The sequence below is a fragment of the Euwallacea similis genome, chromosome 6 (genome assembly GCF_039881205.1).
Source record: "Euwallacea similis isolate ESF13 chromosome 6, ESF131.1, whole genome shotgun sequence".
Taxonomy (NCBI): domain Eukaryota; kingdom Metazoa; phylum Arthropoda; class Insecta; order Coleoptera; family Curculionidae; genus Euwallacea; species Euwallacea similis.
The window spans coordinates 6,498,030-6,515,767 of record NC_089614.1 but is presented as its reverse complement, the minus strand read 5'-3'; the positions used below and the strand labels follow the sequence as shown (position 1 = coordinate 6,515,767).

The window sequence follows — 17,738 nt, the reverse complement described above, 5'->3', positions numbered from 1 at the left end:
TGTCAATACCGAAAGAAAACTTAACAAATAATCACCTGCTGGCCATTATAATACACATTCCTTTCAAGAATCACATTGAAACAATAATATTCAATGGCGCAATATATGCAAATATCCAGTCCCCATTAAATTTAATTCGGTTTATTATACTGTTCGCATACGCAAATCGTTTTATCCCCGTAATCTAAGTCGATACTAATCCTGTGTAGGATGTGACGCAATTTTATAATATATGAATTATTGTTGTTAAATATGGATGTGAAATCATTTAGAGAGGAACAGCATTTAGGAAGCAGAGTGCTTGCTAGGACATGTCGAGATTTCTTTAAGGTTTTTGACTATTAGTTTACTAGGGTACGATATTAGAATTTGCTGTATCTCAAGGGTTCAAATATTCGTGAGGCATTTAATTAACATGTCATTTCCTTTAGTGGGTAGTATTTTTGAAACCATTCAGACGGGAAAGTTTCTTAATTGCCAGTCAAATTTTTCGCTCCAAATCTATCTATATGTGTGTAATGTTCGTTAATCACATTCAGTGTATGTGAAGTTGTATTTATATAGACTACCAGAAGCGGCAATTAAATCAAAAGCATTTTCAACTTGGCTGGAGGCGGTCGGAAGTTGTGTAGTTCGTGTTAAACTGCATTTAAGATATTCCGATTCCGATTAGATATATTATTCAAACGTTAACAGCCAATTTATGCATTAATAGTCACAGTGTAACAGTACTTTACTTGTTCGATTTTTTCGCGACATGCCTAGACAGACGACGGCGCTCGTTAAGCAGGAATGTTCATTATTTTTGTTTTTCCTGTGCATTTTGCATTCCCAGAGCGTAATAGATTTAATCCAAATCGATTTAATAGATTCTTACCACCCAAAAAATACATTTAAATGTGTAGTTTTCTCCCAGGTTCCCTCTAATACATTGACGCCCCCCATGCTCCCATTCATGACCTTGTCAATAGATGTTAAACATACCTTTGCATACTACTCACATAGTACTTTCACCATTTAGCTTGAAAATAACTCATTGTTTTAATTCGTTAAGTAATCTCGGAACCTAGCTTGAAACGCGTCTTGGATGAAGTGCGAGTCGAGCACCAACTGTCATCTCAAATTTTCTAGACAAATTTTCTGGTCATTGGTTGACGACCTGTTAACTGTAGTGGTACCACGGAAGGTGGATATTCAAGTCTATCTCGACGACTTTGTCATCTTTATTCAAAGACATCGTGGAGGGCGTATAACAGGAAGATTACATCTGAAGATTCTCAATATCATTTATGAATGGTGTCTGCAAGAACAGAATTGTGTCTATGAACCCGGACAAAATAGTAATAGTCCCCTTTAAAAGACGGAAAAAACTAAATGTTTAAAGCCTTCTAGGATCTTTGGGTTCATCATTCCATTCCCGACACAGGCGAAATATAGGAGCAACCTTAGATAAAAGGCAAAACTGAAACACACATTTGAAAATTGAAGTCAAAAAGGAACAACTGCCCTTTTAGACATGTAAACACTCCACTGCTAAAAACCGATACTGTATCAAACCCAGGCCTCTGCGTCGGCTTTACGAGATGGTCATATTATGGCTATTGCATGGCACTGAAAAGGTAAAGTACTGCAAAGCGCAAACTGAACAATTTGCTTGTCTCGCCATCAGAAGTGCTTTTAGCACCACACGTGCAATAGCTTTGGAGCGGCTTCTTGGTCTGATTCCTCTTCATGTATTATTGGAGAGCGAGGCCAGGTGGACTGCATGCAGATTCCATAATAGCGGGTGGATGCCCTTGAGATTAATCCTCTGTAATCCGAACTTAACAATCCTGGCTGGACGTTTTGTCCTCTGACACGCACCTATGACCGACTGTTATCCGTCACACAGTCATACATAGGAGAGGTGGTGTCATAATGAACACCTATTAAAACGGTGGTTAAGTATCTGGAACATGCTAAACCATGTCGGAGAATGCAGCCGTCTGATCCTGGTTATAAAAATTTGGAGGGTAACAGAGCCGCTGGTTCTTTTGTTTTAGAGGCAGCGGTGTTCATCTTTACTGGATCAGCGCAAGTCCTCGGGGTATTTGGAGGCAAGGAATATCATTATTCAGAGGAAGGCCGAACGACAAAATGCAAAGGCATCTGCCTAAGGATAGCTCGAGAATAGGATAAAAGACCTGTTAAACCGCGGCAGAAACCAGCTGCGAGCCATCATACGATTATATACTGGGCACTGTCAACTGCCTCACCACATATACAAGATCAAACCAACGGACAGCACTGAGTGCACATTGTGCATGGCGGATGAGGAAACAATTGGGCACATCCTAAGTGAATGTCTACTTGGTGGAAAAATGTTTCAGAAACTAGAAAGTATACAGATCTGTCCCTCGGACTTCCACAAAATCTCACTCAAATGACATAATTGATTTCCTTAGTAGATCGAATCTGCTCGACGAACTATGCTAAATGTTAAGGCAAGTAGATCTTTTAGGTGGAAGTTGCACGTTCACTCATGATAAATCTTATCTAATCTCTCAATGTTTAGTTTCGAGGAATTTGCCAAAAATTGTAGTATTTTGGCTTTATGTGATCAATATTTGAGAACAAGTACACCACGCCTCTCTAGAGAATAATGGGGTATCCGTTTTATTTTTTATTTTCCAGGAGTTTTTCGAAAATTGTAGTTTTTCAGCTTTATTAAAAGTGATAGAAAAAGAATATCGAAGTTTTATATTCATTATTGGGATCCGCAAAAATGACAAAATGAATAACTCGTAATGATGGACAGAGTAGTTTTTAAAAAAATTCCGGTTTCTCATCAAAATTAAATTAAATGCCATGACAAGAGAAAGGATGCTTTAGGCACCTAGCAAGCGGTGAAAAGTCAACCTTTGTTGTTGTACTGCAGTCTTAATTAGATGGGCAATTAGAATTTCTTTAGGTTGTCACGAAAAGGCAGTGAGCACTTACTTCTGCATCATTAAAACCTAGAAGCACATATTACTTGCATACATACTTATTAATACGAACACCAAACATCGTGCAGTTGTGTTTAATATTAATTAGGTTGATTTTGTATTTGTAACGTATTCGGGTATTTCACTTGATTTTTATTAGTGACTAATATTTACTTGGATGATAGCAAGCCTGACGTTATTGATGTAAAGTTGGTTAGTAGACATTTTGTAACATTTAAGCAAATGAGGATGTACCTGCGCTTAATTAATGACTTCATACTATACTGAGAAGTTAAGGAATATGGGAGAAAGTAATACCTACTACTTGATGCATTTATTAGAATAATTTCTTAATTTGCACCTTGTGACCATGATTTATATATTAGTAATTTTGTTACTAGATTCATTCATCAAATTTCTTAAAATATCTTCGACTAATTTTAAAGAGAAACAGCTTTAAACCTTTAATACCTCAGGAATTGCTTTGCAACTATAGTCGTCACGTAAAAAATAAATATATACTGGTGCTAACATTTTTAGAAAAGCTTTAATACAGCGGATTATGGCTAGTGTAATCACATAGGCGTGGATGCCCATTCGCTTTATAGTGTTTTCACATATGTTTTGTACATGGCATTGGCTCTTTTATGACAGAAAGGCGTACCTCAATTACTTCGCCAAATAGGTTCTGTGCTCGGCTTTAGACGAGAGTTGATATAGCCAGGTCTCACGAACACAGATAGCGAATATGTAAAATCTTAGTCATTTTATGGTTCTAAGCGGGCCTAAAATTATCGTGTGCATTCTCGACAAAATAAGGGTGGACTTGATGACTAATATTACAAGGGAAACCCAATATTGACCCTATTCCCTATACTTAGATATTTGACACGTCTTTCTACAGTAAGGATAACGTCCTTTTGTTATGGGGTGGATCAACGATTCAATAATCTTGCTAGTGACAGGGTGAAGTAATATACGAAAGTGACTGAACTTATTAAGATTTCCGCAATAATAGCACTAATTATTGTCAAAGTTCCGTTTTATTTTCAGGAATTAAGCGCAATCTTTATGACGTCAGCTTAACATGTCAATGCTCCATTGCGACAAATAAATAGAACAAGAGGTGCAGAAAATATGATTCGCTTTCTTCGTATTCCCATTTTAATGACCATTATTATAGTCAAAATAAGAATGGCAAAGAGGAAACTGACAAATAAAGAAGAAGAAAATTAAAAATTCAACTAATTACCATCTTGAAATCTTGGGAGTTACGCTTCATTTAACAATTCATTTATCGAGGAATTTTCGCATATATTTGAATTAAATTGTCAACCAGCACATTAAATCAAATTCATTACATATAATGTTGCTGAAATTTTATTTGTCTTGTAATGAAATAAATTGGAAAACTTCATTAAGGTAACAACTTTTCCCGACCCGGTGAAACTCCTTCAATTTATCGTAACGCTAACAATTTCGTGCAAACACAGTCATTGAAAACGGTCGAGTGCCTGGCAATAATTATGCACAAAAACAATTATTATAATATTAGCACTAATTAGATTTCACGTAATAAATTATATCATTTGAGCCAGGAGTTGGCGGATTTAAACGCCGATCTTATTTAACCCTATATAACGGTGAATATGCTTTACTGATTGCTGTCTGTTTCACGCAGCCCGCCCACAATTATACCTTTAATCATTCGCATCCTACTTTTTTCATATAATAATGCCTTGATTAAAATTAAACCCATTAAATAAGACACTATTAAAGTAGGGCCTGTTGATCCTTAACGTATTAGATTGGCTTCCCGTTTCCTCTTTTTGAAGTTTAAAAACTGCTCACATCCCAAGAGTCGATATGATAAGACATAAGAATTGCATGAATGTGTGCAGGTTTGGAAATTTTTTAAAAAGCACGATAATATCGATTCTTTATGAAATTCCAAAAGAAAAACAACTGGTAAAAAGCTGCTTTAAAAGTGATATTCTTTACTTCTTAGTCGTTTTACGAACGTAGAAGAGAGTGGCAACCATTTTCTTATAGAACACTAACACTACAGTCCGCTTTCGGGCTACCATAGGCCATCTATAGGTAGGCGTCTTATCGCCTTTACTGTGGCCCATAGACCTATGCCGATAGCCTTGTCATTCTTATTCTTAGTTACTATGGAGGAAGCATACCCCGAGCAAAACAGTGATAGTTCTCTTTGCGAGGTGGAGAAAGCCGCGGCCGCATATCTAGGTATAGCCCTGGATAAGACCTTAAACTAGAGCGTATACTTAGAAAAAGGTCAACAAGACTTTCCATTGGGACGTGTAAAGGTTCGTCAGAGGGCCATTGTATGGTACTCAAGGGGCAAGCAAAGCATCGCAAGGAGCAAACTAAGTAACTTGCAGAGGCATGTCTGTCTGACTATAAGGGCTGCTTTTAGCACCACATCGACCGCAGCTGTAGTGCGGCTTCTCGAGTTGATTCCCCTTTACATATTTGATATTGATATGATTATAAATACATTTTTCATATATTTTGCGATAAAATAAGAGTGTGCAGTTGCCACTAATGCCTATATATGTACGTATATCCAATATCCTCATAAATTTATCCCGCACTTTTGCCATTATTAGTTATCAGATAGCGAATATGTTTATGTGGTGTCAGTGTCACAATCTTATACATGCATGCCATAATCTCATTCTACTGTCGCAGGACCTTTTAATTAATAGGAAATTTCACTTTAGAAAATCCCATTTTTCCCGTAGTAGTTCATTTAGTACACATTCCATAAATTTCTCGTGGGTGGTTCTGGGTTCTTGGTGCGCTAACGCGACCGCGTGACATGGTGTCTGCTTTCAAAACAGCGTTTTTACGTATAAATGTATTACGCCGATATGGCGAATTACAGAAGTTCAAAAATACATTCATATTGTCTTAATTAGTGGGACTTATGAAATTAATTAGTCTTGTGATAATAAAGGCGCGGAAGTCATGTTATTAAATAATAAAAACGGTTCGCCTGCTGTCAGGTCTTGACATAATGTTTGAGTTATTAATGATTTTGGTGTAGTGCCCATATGCTTCTGGCATTGATTTTTTGATGTTTGATTTATCTAAAGGAATTTTATTATTGACATATTTATAAAGTACCTTCTATTTCAGATGTTTAAATGCTCATTAGATTACAAGTATTCTCGTTTAAAGGTAGAGTGGTTTTTCACTTCTATCCTTTCTATCTCGTTGTCGTTTATAGCGTGATTAAATCAGATTAATCGCTAAAGGGGCTGTTTCTCCTAAATTGTTTTATTTAAATTATACCGTTTTCATAGCGTTTATGTCTGACAAGGACTTTTACGTTTGCACATTGACTCGGCTTTATTTGCATAGTTACAGGTTGCAACTATCATATTAAATTTTCTACGTCTACAACACGAAACTTACACACTTCCGATTCCCTTGGGATATATATGCCAGATGCCTCATGGATATGTGCTACCAGACGTTATTTTTTAAGGCTAATAATCGTGGCTTTAGAAAGTTCCCTTATTTTTGGATTTCTAGGTCTAGCTATCGTATTCCTACATAGACAGGTTTTACGGTCAGTTTCGATAATACAACTCTAACGGGTTTCTTTAGTGTCTACATAAATAGATATCAAAATACATGTGTAATGCTTTAAGTCTACAATATATTTCTTAATGCGATGTACGATAAGAATTTGGTGTCAAAAGTGAAGGTTGAGTTCACCTCCAAGAACATACATAACATAAAATAGCACATTCTTTGAAAATTTCAATTTTGCATTGTAGCCAGCTCTCTTTAGGAACTAGGAAAATACGTGCGGTTTTTGACCAAAAAATCGAAGGTATATTTAGGCGTTGAAATAGGTTTTCCATAAAATATTAACTTTTTCCTTATGTTTATGTCTCTATGCTATGAGTTATTGTTTTTAGGATGTCTAGTATTGATTAAAAATGTTGAATATTAAAATTTTTTAGAATGCAGTAACACATTTTGTGTATGGTAAAAATGATTTATAGTTATTATAAATCATTTATATATGGAAATATAGTCGGTACAGGGTTTTCCGTATATTTAGGAGCGCGTTTAAGAGCTAGAAAAGACTTATTAGCAAAACTAGTAACTACTAAAATTGAAGTATTTTTCTTGAAGTGTCAGAACTCATAATCCAATAAAACAAGCGAATATCTGAAATAAGTTAAAAGATACGAAGTTGGTGGTTTTTAAATTGAACACCCTGTAGAAATACCTAAGAAATAGTTTCATTTTATCTAAGGATACTGGGATATGCCTATAACAATTGATACCTTCAAATAACGCAGAACAATTTTCAATGAGTGTGCAGAAATTCTTGCGTCTCCATTTAATAGCTACAATGTTTTATTCCCATTCAACTATTTACTTGAATTTTTTTAGAACATTTTCTTGTGCATACAGTTCAAGTGGCCTGAGAGCTATTAGAAACATGTTTGAGCAGAGGTCTCATTATTAATCAGTGATTTTTTTCACCTCGATTCATTCATTATTTCATAACTTCAAGGGTATTTATTGAACAGACACGATTATTGCGCAATTATCATATACATGGATAGACTACATGCGTTTAACAATATTGACAGTCCTTGAAATAATTCTTCCACAATCGGTATTACCAATTAGAAAAGTTAGGAAACTGCTCTCCAGCAATTGAAATCCACCCACTTGTATTCTATTTTTAGTCACAATAGAACGACAAATAAGGTATAAAACAAAAAAAAATATGTCAAGATTAACACATGCATAAAGTAACAGTAACTATGTTGACTTTGGACCAGTACTGCCTGCTGTCTTGCGTATGAGATGTTATGACTGAATTTATTTCCATTTAAAATAGACACATACGCTTCAAGTAAGCATACCCGAATAGTCAACTGAGATAAATGATCGTTGCTCATATATAGCAAAGAATGAAAGGAGAGCGATCTTAAATAGTTAGATTTCCCTTTCATGGGCATGATGGTTTTATTTTTTTTTAAGTTTTCCCTTGTGGCTAAGGCAAATAATGGCACACGTTACAATGAGGTACTAAACGCAGAGAAAGCGAATAGGCTGTATTCCAAGATGCACGCGACGTGTTCTTTTCAAATTTTTAATTTACGATATTTCGTTATGTCTCATGCAAATTACCGTAGATGCGGAAACACCTATGTGCATAAAACTAGTTACCGCCTTTAAGCAAAAAACTATTAACAATGGCATTAAGTAATGCGATACGAAACTTGACGCTGCATATACATATATAAGTATAATTATTGTTATTATCTTCTCGTAACAACTATAGTATGTAAATATAGCCTTGTAGCAATTATACTCAGGTATTTTGGTTGTCGCAGAATTTACATTTCCCATCATATTAACATAAAAGTACGTTTATACGCGCATATATGGCTTTTGACACTTATGACTACCAACTCACCGTTAGGCCCGTGATGTATGGTGTGTTAGAATTAGCATTAAATGTCAATGGTTAGTCGCAGGTGATAAGATGTAATTTTTCAAATGAAATACACTCATGCATACGGCCCATATGTTTCAACGTGTTTCTAACGGATGCAATTTTTTTCAAGAGATCACGTTTCTGTGAACCGTAGCTCTGTGTAAATACTTCTTAGTTACACAGCCTTTTTTACATTACATTTAGCAAAAAATATGACTTCTTCTGATTTTAATTGTAGCATTAATTTTGAAAACCCGCATCCAATTCGATAATTACTTAGGAATGCCTCAATTACCCCCTAATCACTCGACAGATTTCGGGTTTATCGTTGTTTTCCACGGTCGGTTTAAAATTCAACAGATAGAAGTAAAAGGTTTTTACAATTAATGTTGATGTACTGATGATCATAAATCCTCGGAGAAGTATTTGTGATGATACTCATGCAGATCCGCGTTTGTACTGTGCTACTACCGGGTTGTCGGCAGAACGTGATTCCGAGTCGTGAGAAATAATGTGCAATATCGGCATTTTCATGTAAGTTTTTTAACGGGCGCATATTGTATTAGAGGAATTTTATCATGTCTGAGTCGTAATTTCCGTTTTAAAATCAGTCTTTTTGAATGAAGTGTCGCATGATACTGGCCCAAGCATTTATTCCACTGACCGGAAACTATCAACTCTCCTCCAAACCAACAGTGGAGGGAAAACAAATTTACCTCACTTCATGTACTATTTTTCACAATGTTACTTATTTATTATTTGAGTTCATGATTTCGAATGGACCTTTAAATAAACGTAATATGAATAGAGCAAACCGAAAAACAGTACTTCGAGATTTTCAGAAGTTTTCTAAGAGTTTCCCAAGGATTGAGGGCTCCTAATTTTTGAAATTTTTCAATTATTAAGTGCCAATATCTTAGGAGTTCGTGTGCCCATGGAGGAATTTGTTTCAAAAATACCTTAAGGTAATCGTTTTCATGAACTCTACAAGCCAGCCTACACCGTATTGTAAAACCTCTTAGTTTCTGAAATACGGGGTTACTTTGATATGTAATTTCACGACTTTGAGAGAATCTCATAATGAAAGTTTCTGATATTGAGTTTTCAAAACGCCACGACCTCACTTGAGGTATCCTTAATCAATATAGAACCCACATCAGTCGATAGGACTAAAAATTAGCAATTCAAAAAAAATTCGAAACTGGACACCTAGGTACTGCATGATGAAACTTCCTGCCCATGATTTTGTATATGAATGCGCGTTGAAAGCGATTTCCTCGCCATCTTTTATTATTTTGTATCTAAAATTTTCTAGTAAAACAATGTGTGAAATTTCTGTGAATAAATACTCTTAAAACGATACTAACCTCGGACACAACCAACCATCCAAACCCTATATGCTATTTATAGTTCATTGACTTCTCCTATTATAAGTGCAGTACTTCAATTATCTTACTGTACACCGACTAAAACGTTCTCCTAAAAATCACCTAACAGTATATCTAACATTTAACAAGTAGGTACTAACATATAAGCACTGAGGCCGACATGCTGTGTGGCAAATTTGCGATGTAGGTGGAAAATCATTCTAGCAATGTCAGTATTCGGATCGTGCAAAAAATTAGAATTAACTATTCGCAGATACTCGTATTTATTAGCAGCGTGCATATCTGGTACATGGTACCAGATGGCCTTTTTGCCTTTTGAGCATGAGCGCACCAATGCCTTTATTATGTGACAGGCAAACGGTCAAGTATCAAATTTTCCAGTTATTAATCACAATGAAATCTGCATTATAGTTTGTATCAAAAAATTTTTACGAGCTGATTTCTAATTTTACGTGTAAACCAGAGTATTTTCGGTCCATTTACATGTGGCCTATCCTAAATACAACAAGGAGTCCTCTGGATATTTACTTTAAGGCGTCAACTTAAATTGCTATTAAACCTTTACACAACTGTTATCTGCAATCCGCAATTCATTGTTAGTTTAAAACATTACGAGAAATTTTTGAATTGCCAATTCATGAAATCCATGTGACGATCCACGACATCTCCCCTTCTCCTTCCAAGGCCTTCAAACTGCCGCTTAAAACAGGCGTACAACAATAATTTTCTCTAAGTCTAATTGTGTGTCGTTTAGCCCATTAATATTACAAATCGAGCGAATTACCTCGAATAGGACACTTTTGTTTGAATTCTCGACACGCACGATGATTATTACTTATTGCATTTTTTGCAGAAAAGGATTAAATGCCATGATGATAAAGATCGGACCCACGTTGATGCAGTTCTGAAAATCCAAAGTGTAATTTCAAAAAGGCTGGATCGATGACCCTTTGCTTTCGGCGATGTAATTTTCTTTTGTTGGCACGCAGGGAACCCCTCAATTATCTTGATTGTCAGGTAGTTTTTGCAGTATATGAAATAAGTCGAAGTCCGTTTTCTGCCTTAAAATTCGGTGACCGAACATTTTTGAGCTTGGTTGGAAACCCTAAAACTCCGCAATGTTAGTGGTGTATGGCTGCACCTATTTCATTAATAATTCGTCGTAGGGTAACACCAAAAAGTTTTGGAAACGCAGCCCTATTGTCATCGTTCTAAGAAAATTATTTAGATTCAGTCACGCAAGCCTAGGTTTCATGCTGCACAATACTGCCAATCATACATTGTATGACTTTGGTAAAGTTTAAATTGGAAATTAATATCTTATATTTAGTTAAGGAATTAACGTATTGGATTTTCTTTGTCAGGTTGGATTTTAATTAACCGGCGAAAAAATCTTCGTGAAATGAGTATAGAAACTTCATAATAATAAATAGAGTAATTACTTCAAATTATATAATTTCCTCGATATTACTAGTATTATCTGTCTATAATAGCGTGTTACGTTATATCGCCTCATAATTAAAAAGAAGGCATATTTAAGATGCTGTAAATGGTCCTGAAGGACCAAATTGCTGCAGCCGAAACTTGAAGCATTTTGCTGAAAGCGAATTAATAAATACCGGGGAATGGTACCTTGAAACGAACCGTATTTAAAATTTTCACCTTTGGATCAATGTTACATAAATATCGATACATGATGTTGCGGCAACAATTTGCACCGAGTTGAATCAGCAATGTCACTTCCTAAAAAGGTTAGGCCACCATTGGGTTGTCGTTAAAACCAAGACATCTTTTTTCAATGATTGATCAAGTTCTCTGATTATAGTAAGAGTCTAGGATAACGTACAATGTTAATGCTTGTAAGTAAAACGATATGAGATATCTCTTCAACGATCGTCCAGTCTCGAATGATTTGTTACAGTACGGTCCAGTGACTAAAATTGATAAATTTGACGAGCCAGCACTAATGTCTATATAAGTGCAATTTTCATATTTTTAAGTTGAATAATACACAAACGAGAATGAAGACATGGGGTTTTTGCAAGGTTTTTTTTAAATATCACGTTTCACAACTGAAAAATTATTAGGAAGATTCAGCTTTGCAAGGTGATTAACCTTCCTGTATTGTTTACACCGCAGTGCCTAATGCAGCTGCAAATGTGAGTAAGCAAATAACTTGCTGATTAAAGTTCCAAATACGCTATGTATTTATCTAACTATTCTAATCCCTTGGTAAATTGTAACGTTTTAGCTAATATTGACTTTACGCCTCGTCCCTGAAATCACACATTCCATAGAAAGAAACTGTTCCGCTCAGGGAATATTTTTCTGAATTTTCAGTTACATTGTGATATAATTTAAAAACAATAATATTTTACTTTCGAGGTGTCAGCACCTCTAAAGCCAAATTTGATACAGAGAATACTCTCATGTTATGGCATAGGAATAAATAAAATAAATTTAACTTAATTCGTTCCCAAAAATGTGCTTTTCTAGCCCTACTTCGGACTGTATGTAATACTAATTTAAAATGTGCTGTAGCGAATGAAGATCTGTTGATGTATCTGTTAAAAACCGCTTGAACTAAAGATTGACGTTGAAGAGAGACAGATCATTGATCATTGTCTATTTTGGTTTGCCCATTAGCATTCCCATCAAGTTTTTTTGGTATCACTTATAAGAATCATGTATTTATAACCGACTTATGATCGTATATTGCATTTCAATGAGAAAACAGTTCAATTGTCTAAAGTTTCCTGATTTAGTCTCGTTCATTGTTATAGGCTGATAAGCCATTTTCAACATACGAAAATGGGCTGAACTAAAAAAAAATTCGTTTTATTATATATAATTCAAATTACTTGGCTGGAAATTTGAAAACATGACCTTCACTACTTGCTATTGCGTCATGCCCGATTATACTAATTACTGCTTTTTGTAAAAACATGCAAGTTTGAAAAATCTATTTTAAGTTGTACTGAAATGTTAAATAATGTTTGTCGGGCGAACAATCCAAATCGTGAAATCTAATTTAAAAGCTTGTAGGTGTTATATTCTTGTACCTAAATTAATAAAGGTCACACCCATTTCTTCATTAATCTGTTCAAATGTACTACCTAGATGAGTCAACAACCGAGGTACTCCATTTTTTTCATTACGTAATGGTTACGGTGCACTGTTGGTTTCCATATTGGGTTGTTGGCCCATCAATTTATACCTACTTACTCTTTATACAGTATACAGGATGTCTCAAGTTCATTACTCACGCACTAAATCTCATTTTCTGGTGTTTTTGATATAGTGCCTAGTGAAGGGGCCTTGTACATGGGAACTATTAAGCGGATAAAATTAATCATCGGTCGTGTCCGATAATGCTAAAACGTATGGTTAATAGGACTTTTATTTGGTGATTCATTCAGATCAATGCATAACCCATGTTACGAGGTGTAGGAACGGTCATATCCGTCCATAATAGCTTGAATAATGGGTTCGCTCCCTAAAATAGTGCCCATTGTAATACGGTAGGCTTCGAAATGTTAGCCGATAACTCTTTTTTGTATTTTCAGTTAGAATAGGTAGTAGGTTTGTTTCTATGGGTCTTGTCTAAAACCTCTAGCGGCATGCCCATTTTAATGAATGATGCCAAAAAGCCACCTACAGCAAGAAAGAAAACATTTCTATTAAGTTTCTTACGAGCTGCTCCCTAAAGTCATTTGATCCTTTCTTGGTAGCAGTGACTTGGCAACTATCAGTTATATGCCTCTTGTTTACGAAACCAGAGACGTAGGTCTGCCATTCAGGTCTCATAATCAGCGTATTAAAAAAAATATATTTTATTAAAAATATTTTCATTATTCTTACTGCCTCACAATCCTCAAAATTTTTTTTTAGAACTTCCATGAATTGGTTTAGAGCTATTGGCCAAGAGCTATTCACTCTTGCGTCCACAGGCAGAGAGGGACTTATTAATTTTGGTACCTTATGATATTTAATTTTTTAAAAATGTAGTAAATTTTCTTTTAAAAATTCTTAAACCGATTTTTGGATTTTTTTAAGCAGGTGGCTAAAAAAATATTGAGATACTCTTGACTTTACTGTATCAGAACTATCTAAAAAAGTATTCCATAATTTGCTGCTAAAACATCTCTTAAGTCACATACAGACCTGGATACAATCGGTGAAATCATGGACCGGCCGATTGAATCTTCTTGATACAATCGGCCGATTATAGATAGTAAGCGATTGAAAAATATGGATATATTCTGTCCACATCAGACGTCATTTAGTAACAAAAAAAAAGTTTTTTGTTATATGTTGTTGATGTGTATATTACATATGTAATGATTATAAACTTACTAAGGCAAAAAAGGTTATTGTGGCAAAAATAATTTAATAAATAACTTAAAATTTTAAATTAGAAATGGTTTCCATTCTTTGTATTATCGTCATTTTCAAAGTAATTATTTAGTAATAAGTTTAATCAAATATTCCACAAGCTACAATCCATGTATGTTAGGCTAATACATACTTGCCCATGTTCCAATTTTAAAATCGGAAACGGGCAACTCGACAATTTTTGACAAAATTCAACTCGATATTGCTGCAGATTCAGTTAAAAATCAGCCAACTCAATGGACTTAAAAAAAGGCACAGTCGGTTGACAATATGTCCACTGATGGTATGCAGTTTCGTGCATGTATCGTAACTGAAAAATATTGTTTTATTTTTATTCGATATTTTCTTATTTAAATTTAATCGTTTATGCCGTATTCTCATCTTTTAAAATAAAACTCTTAATGTCTAAGGTAACACAATGTCTGACGTTTCGTAAGAAAATATCAAAATAAATGAAGACTTAAATGAAATTTAAACTTTCTCATGGGTTTCAGCGATATTTTTATATAATATTGAATGCAAATTAGATCTCTATTCCATTAATCCGATGATGATGATTATTGTTGCAAGGAAGCGAATTAAGTGATTTAAATCTTCAGCAACCAACTTTTAGCAATTGAGGATGCTTTGCAGGCCGAGCGTAAAAATAGGCGTAAGCGGCCCCTGTACTCGTATATAGCTGTCAGCCGGTTAATTAATCAATCGGCAGTCAAAACATCAGGCTTAATTAATAATACCTTTTACTGACGGTAATTATTCCTATAAGCTGAATTATACTCACTCTACTTCTTTTTGAAAAGCTGCCTAAATAGATTTTTCCTAGATATAATTGTGCGATTTGGTTCTGATTGACAAGGTCTCAAGCTTAACGTTATCATTAGACATCTTGTAAAGCGGATTTCGTTTTTTTTTTATTCAAGGAAATGTCGTTTTGTTTCAGGGCAGTACAAATCAACCTGTAGACGTGCCTAAAAGGTAGCAGCCGAGGAACCACTAGATAGCAGCAACACATAGCTCGGCGGAGCATTATCATGCCAGTAGGAATAAGTAAGTAGAAGCAAATTTTGCCTTAACAAGCGAGAAAATCTTGTAACAGTTACATGGAACTGTAGAAGATTTTTAATTTGACCACGTCTTGATTCATGCCCGGTCTTCGTTCAAAAGAATACGGCTGCTCTAACTGTTCTGTCAGCGCTTAACGATATTATTGATTGTTAAACCGTTCATTATAAAGGGGATCATTTTTCTAAATTCTAGGACGTGATTGTGATTTTCCTGTAAAAATACAATGGACTGCAACAAAAGCGCAACCAAACGAAAAACTATTGACCCATGGGCTAAAGGTTCTGCAAAAAGGTCAGATTGGTAAAGTTCAGCTTTGCAGATAGTGTTCTCTAGGTTATACGTTAATTGATGTGCCATTCAGTAGTAGGTAGTGATATACCATTCAAACTGATCTCGTTTCTGTTAGTTATTGCTATAGAAAGTGTCCGCGATGTGCTGATGAAAATTCACTTGCTCTTATTTCTTCTGTATTGAGAAACAAAGCAAAGTCTATTTGAGCTTTTAATCTTTTTGATTCTTGTTTTTCAATTTTGGTTGACTGTTAGAATTTCTCTGTATTATATCTATAGTGAAATTAAGCTGCCTAAAATGCATGTGCTATTGATCTAAACCTAATTTGAGTTATACGGGATCAATATTAAATACAAATAAAAAAAAACAACTCATCAAAAATGTTGATTTCCTGTAAAATGTCAATGGGTGAGAGGTACTCACTTTTTGTCGATTTTAAAATGTTGGCTGTTGATATCTACAGAATTTGTGAGCCAATGGAATCAAACACTACTTCAAATCAATCGTCTCAATAAGCTCTATAAGTCTGGACAAACCGAATTTGTCCAAAAAATTAAACTTAGAGAACGTTATTAACGAGTTTTGAAATCAGTCGATATATGTAAGTGAAGAATGGAACCTCAAGAATTTCGAATTTTTCCTGAAAATTTGTAAAGTACCTATTTTTTGCCACTCGTTAAATTTTAACCGTGGATGTCTAGATAGTTTGTAATTCATTTATTTTTTTAATATTTTTTTTATTGTCTGATATACGAGATTAGTTTTGAAAGTGCTCTAAGACGAGGTGTCTAAAGATGAGTGTTTAAGGCTCCAGAATCCAAATAAATATAAGCGAATGTGAATTGTTAAATATACAAAGTGTTCCTGAACACAGTAGAAACCTTAAACACAAAAAATTCAATATTAATTTCTAAAAAAAAATTTCAAAACAGTTAGAGCTTCGAATTAATTTGGACTTGAAGCAGATGTATACACAGTTGAGACCTGAAACACAAAAAAAAATCAATTTTAATTCTTGAAAGAAAAAATGAAAATCTTCGAAACAATTCGAGTTTCGAATTAACTTCTACTCGAAGCAGAGAGAGCCACTGTTGAAACCTGAAACATAAAAAATTCAATATTATTTTCTGGAAAAACTTCAATATTAATTCCTGAAAAAAATCTCAAAACAGAGTTTCGAATTAACTTCGGCTCGAAACAGAAACGTACACAGTTGAGATCTGAAACACAAAAAAATATATCAATTTTAATTCCTGAAAAAATATTGAAAATCTTTGAAACAGTTAGAGTTTGGAGTTAATTTCTACTCGAAGCAAAGGCGTACGCAGTTGAAACCTGAAATACAAACAATTCAATATTACTTTTGAAAATAATTCAATATTAATTTTTTTTTAAATGCAATTCCTGAAAAAAAATTATCAGAACAGTTAAAGTTTCGAATCAATTTTATATGAAGCAAAGGCATACACGGTTGAGAACTAAACCAGAGAAAAAACAGTGTTAATTTTTAAAAAAAGGTTTAAAAATCTTTGAAACGGCTCAAGTTGCAATATCATTCTTCGACCACGTCCAAATATGGTCCTAAGTACCTTCCAAAAGAGCCAAAATTGCAAGTAATTTCGACTTTCAACTAAAATTCTAATTACGTCGTTCTCATTGATCGGACAAAACTTAACTGTGAATCACAAGAGAGAACAATCAGAACTCACCCCCCGAGTACTAAGTGTGAGTCAGAATCACGTCAGCAACATTCACTTTCAGTCAAAAAATGACAGTTAAACGCCACGTACTTTCACTTACTAAATCATGGATATACTAATGGCGTAACTCACGAGTCTTTTAGAAGAAAAAAAACCGATTATCCCGATTATTGGGGCAGCGCGCTTTACTAATATCTTGTTCATCGCAGCGCTAACATTCGAGTGAAACATCCACGAAGTGATATCGGTTCGAAAACATATAAAAAATTTACAACCTGCCTTTTGTAAAGGTACAGTAAATAGGCCTTGGAAACGATACGCGATAGGAAGTAGCATGCGATGTTTCCAGATTTAGTAAAATGGAGGAAAAGCTGCGAATTCAAGACAGCAATTTCATTGTACAAACATTCCTTGACACAATAAAAAATACTTT

The 17,738-nt window shown here is 34.7% G+C and overlaps 2 protein-coding genes across 3 annotated transcripts in view; both read left to right on the top strand.

Moving 5' to 3' along the window:
- klar (klarsicht) overlaps positions 1 to 17,738 on the top strand; it is a 74,400-nt gene that overhangs the window by 3,107 nt on the left and 53,555 nt on the right. For both annotated transcript variants that reach the window (XM_066391088.1, XM_066391089.1), the window contains exon 2: positions 15,190 to 15,296. In XM_066391088.1, the coding sequence (XP_066247185.1) occupies positions 15,281 to 15,296 (16 nt within the window). In that variant the 5' untranslated portion in view covers positions 15,190 to 15,280. The remainder of the gene's footprint in view (positions 1 to 15,189; positions 15,297 to 17,738) is intronic.
- LOC136409530 (nicotinate phosphoribosyltransferase-like) overlaps positions 1 to 17,738 on the top strand; it is a 123,683-nt gene that overhangs the window by 68,161 nt on the left and 37,784 nt on the right. The gene's annotated exons all lie outside the window — the stretch shown is intronic.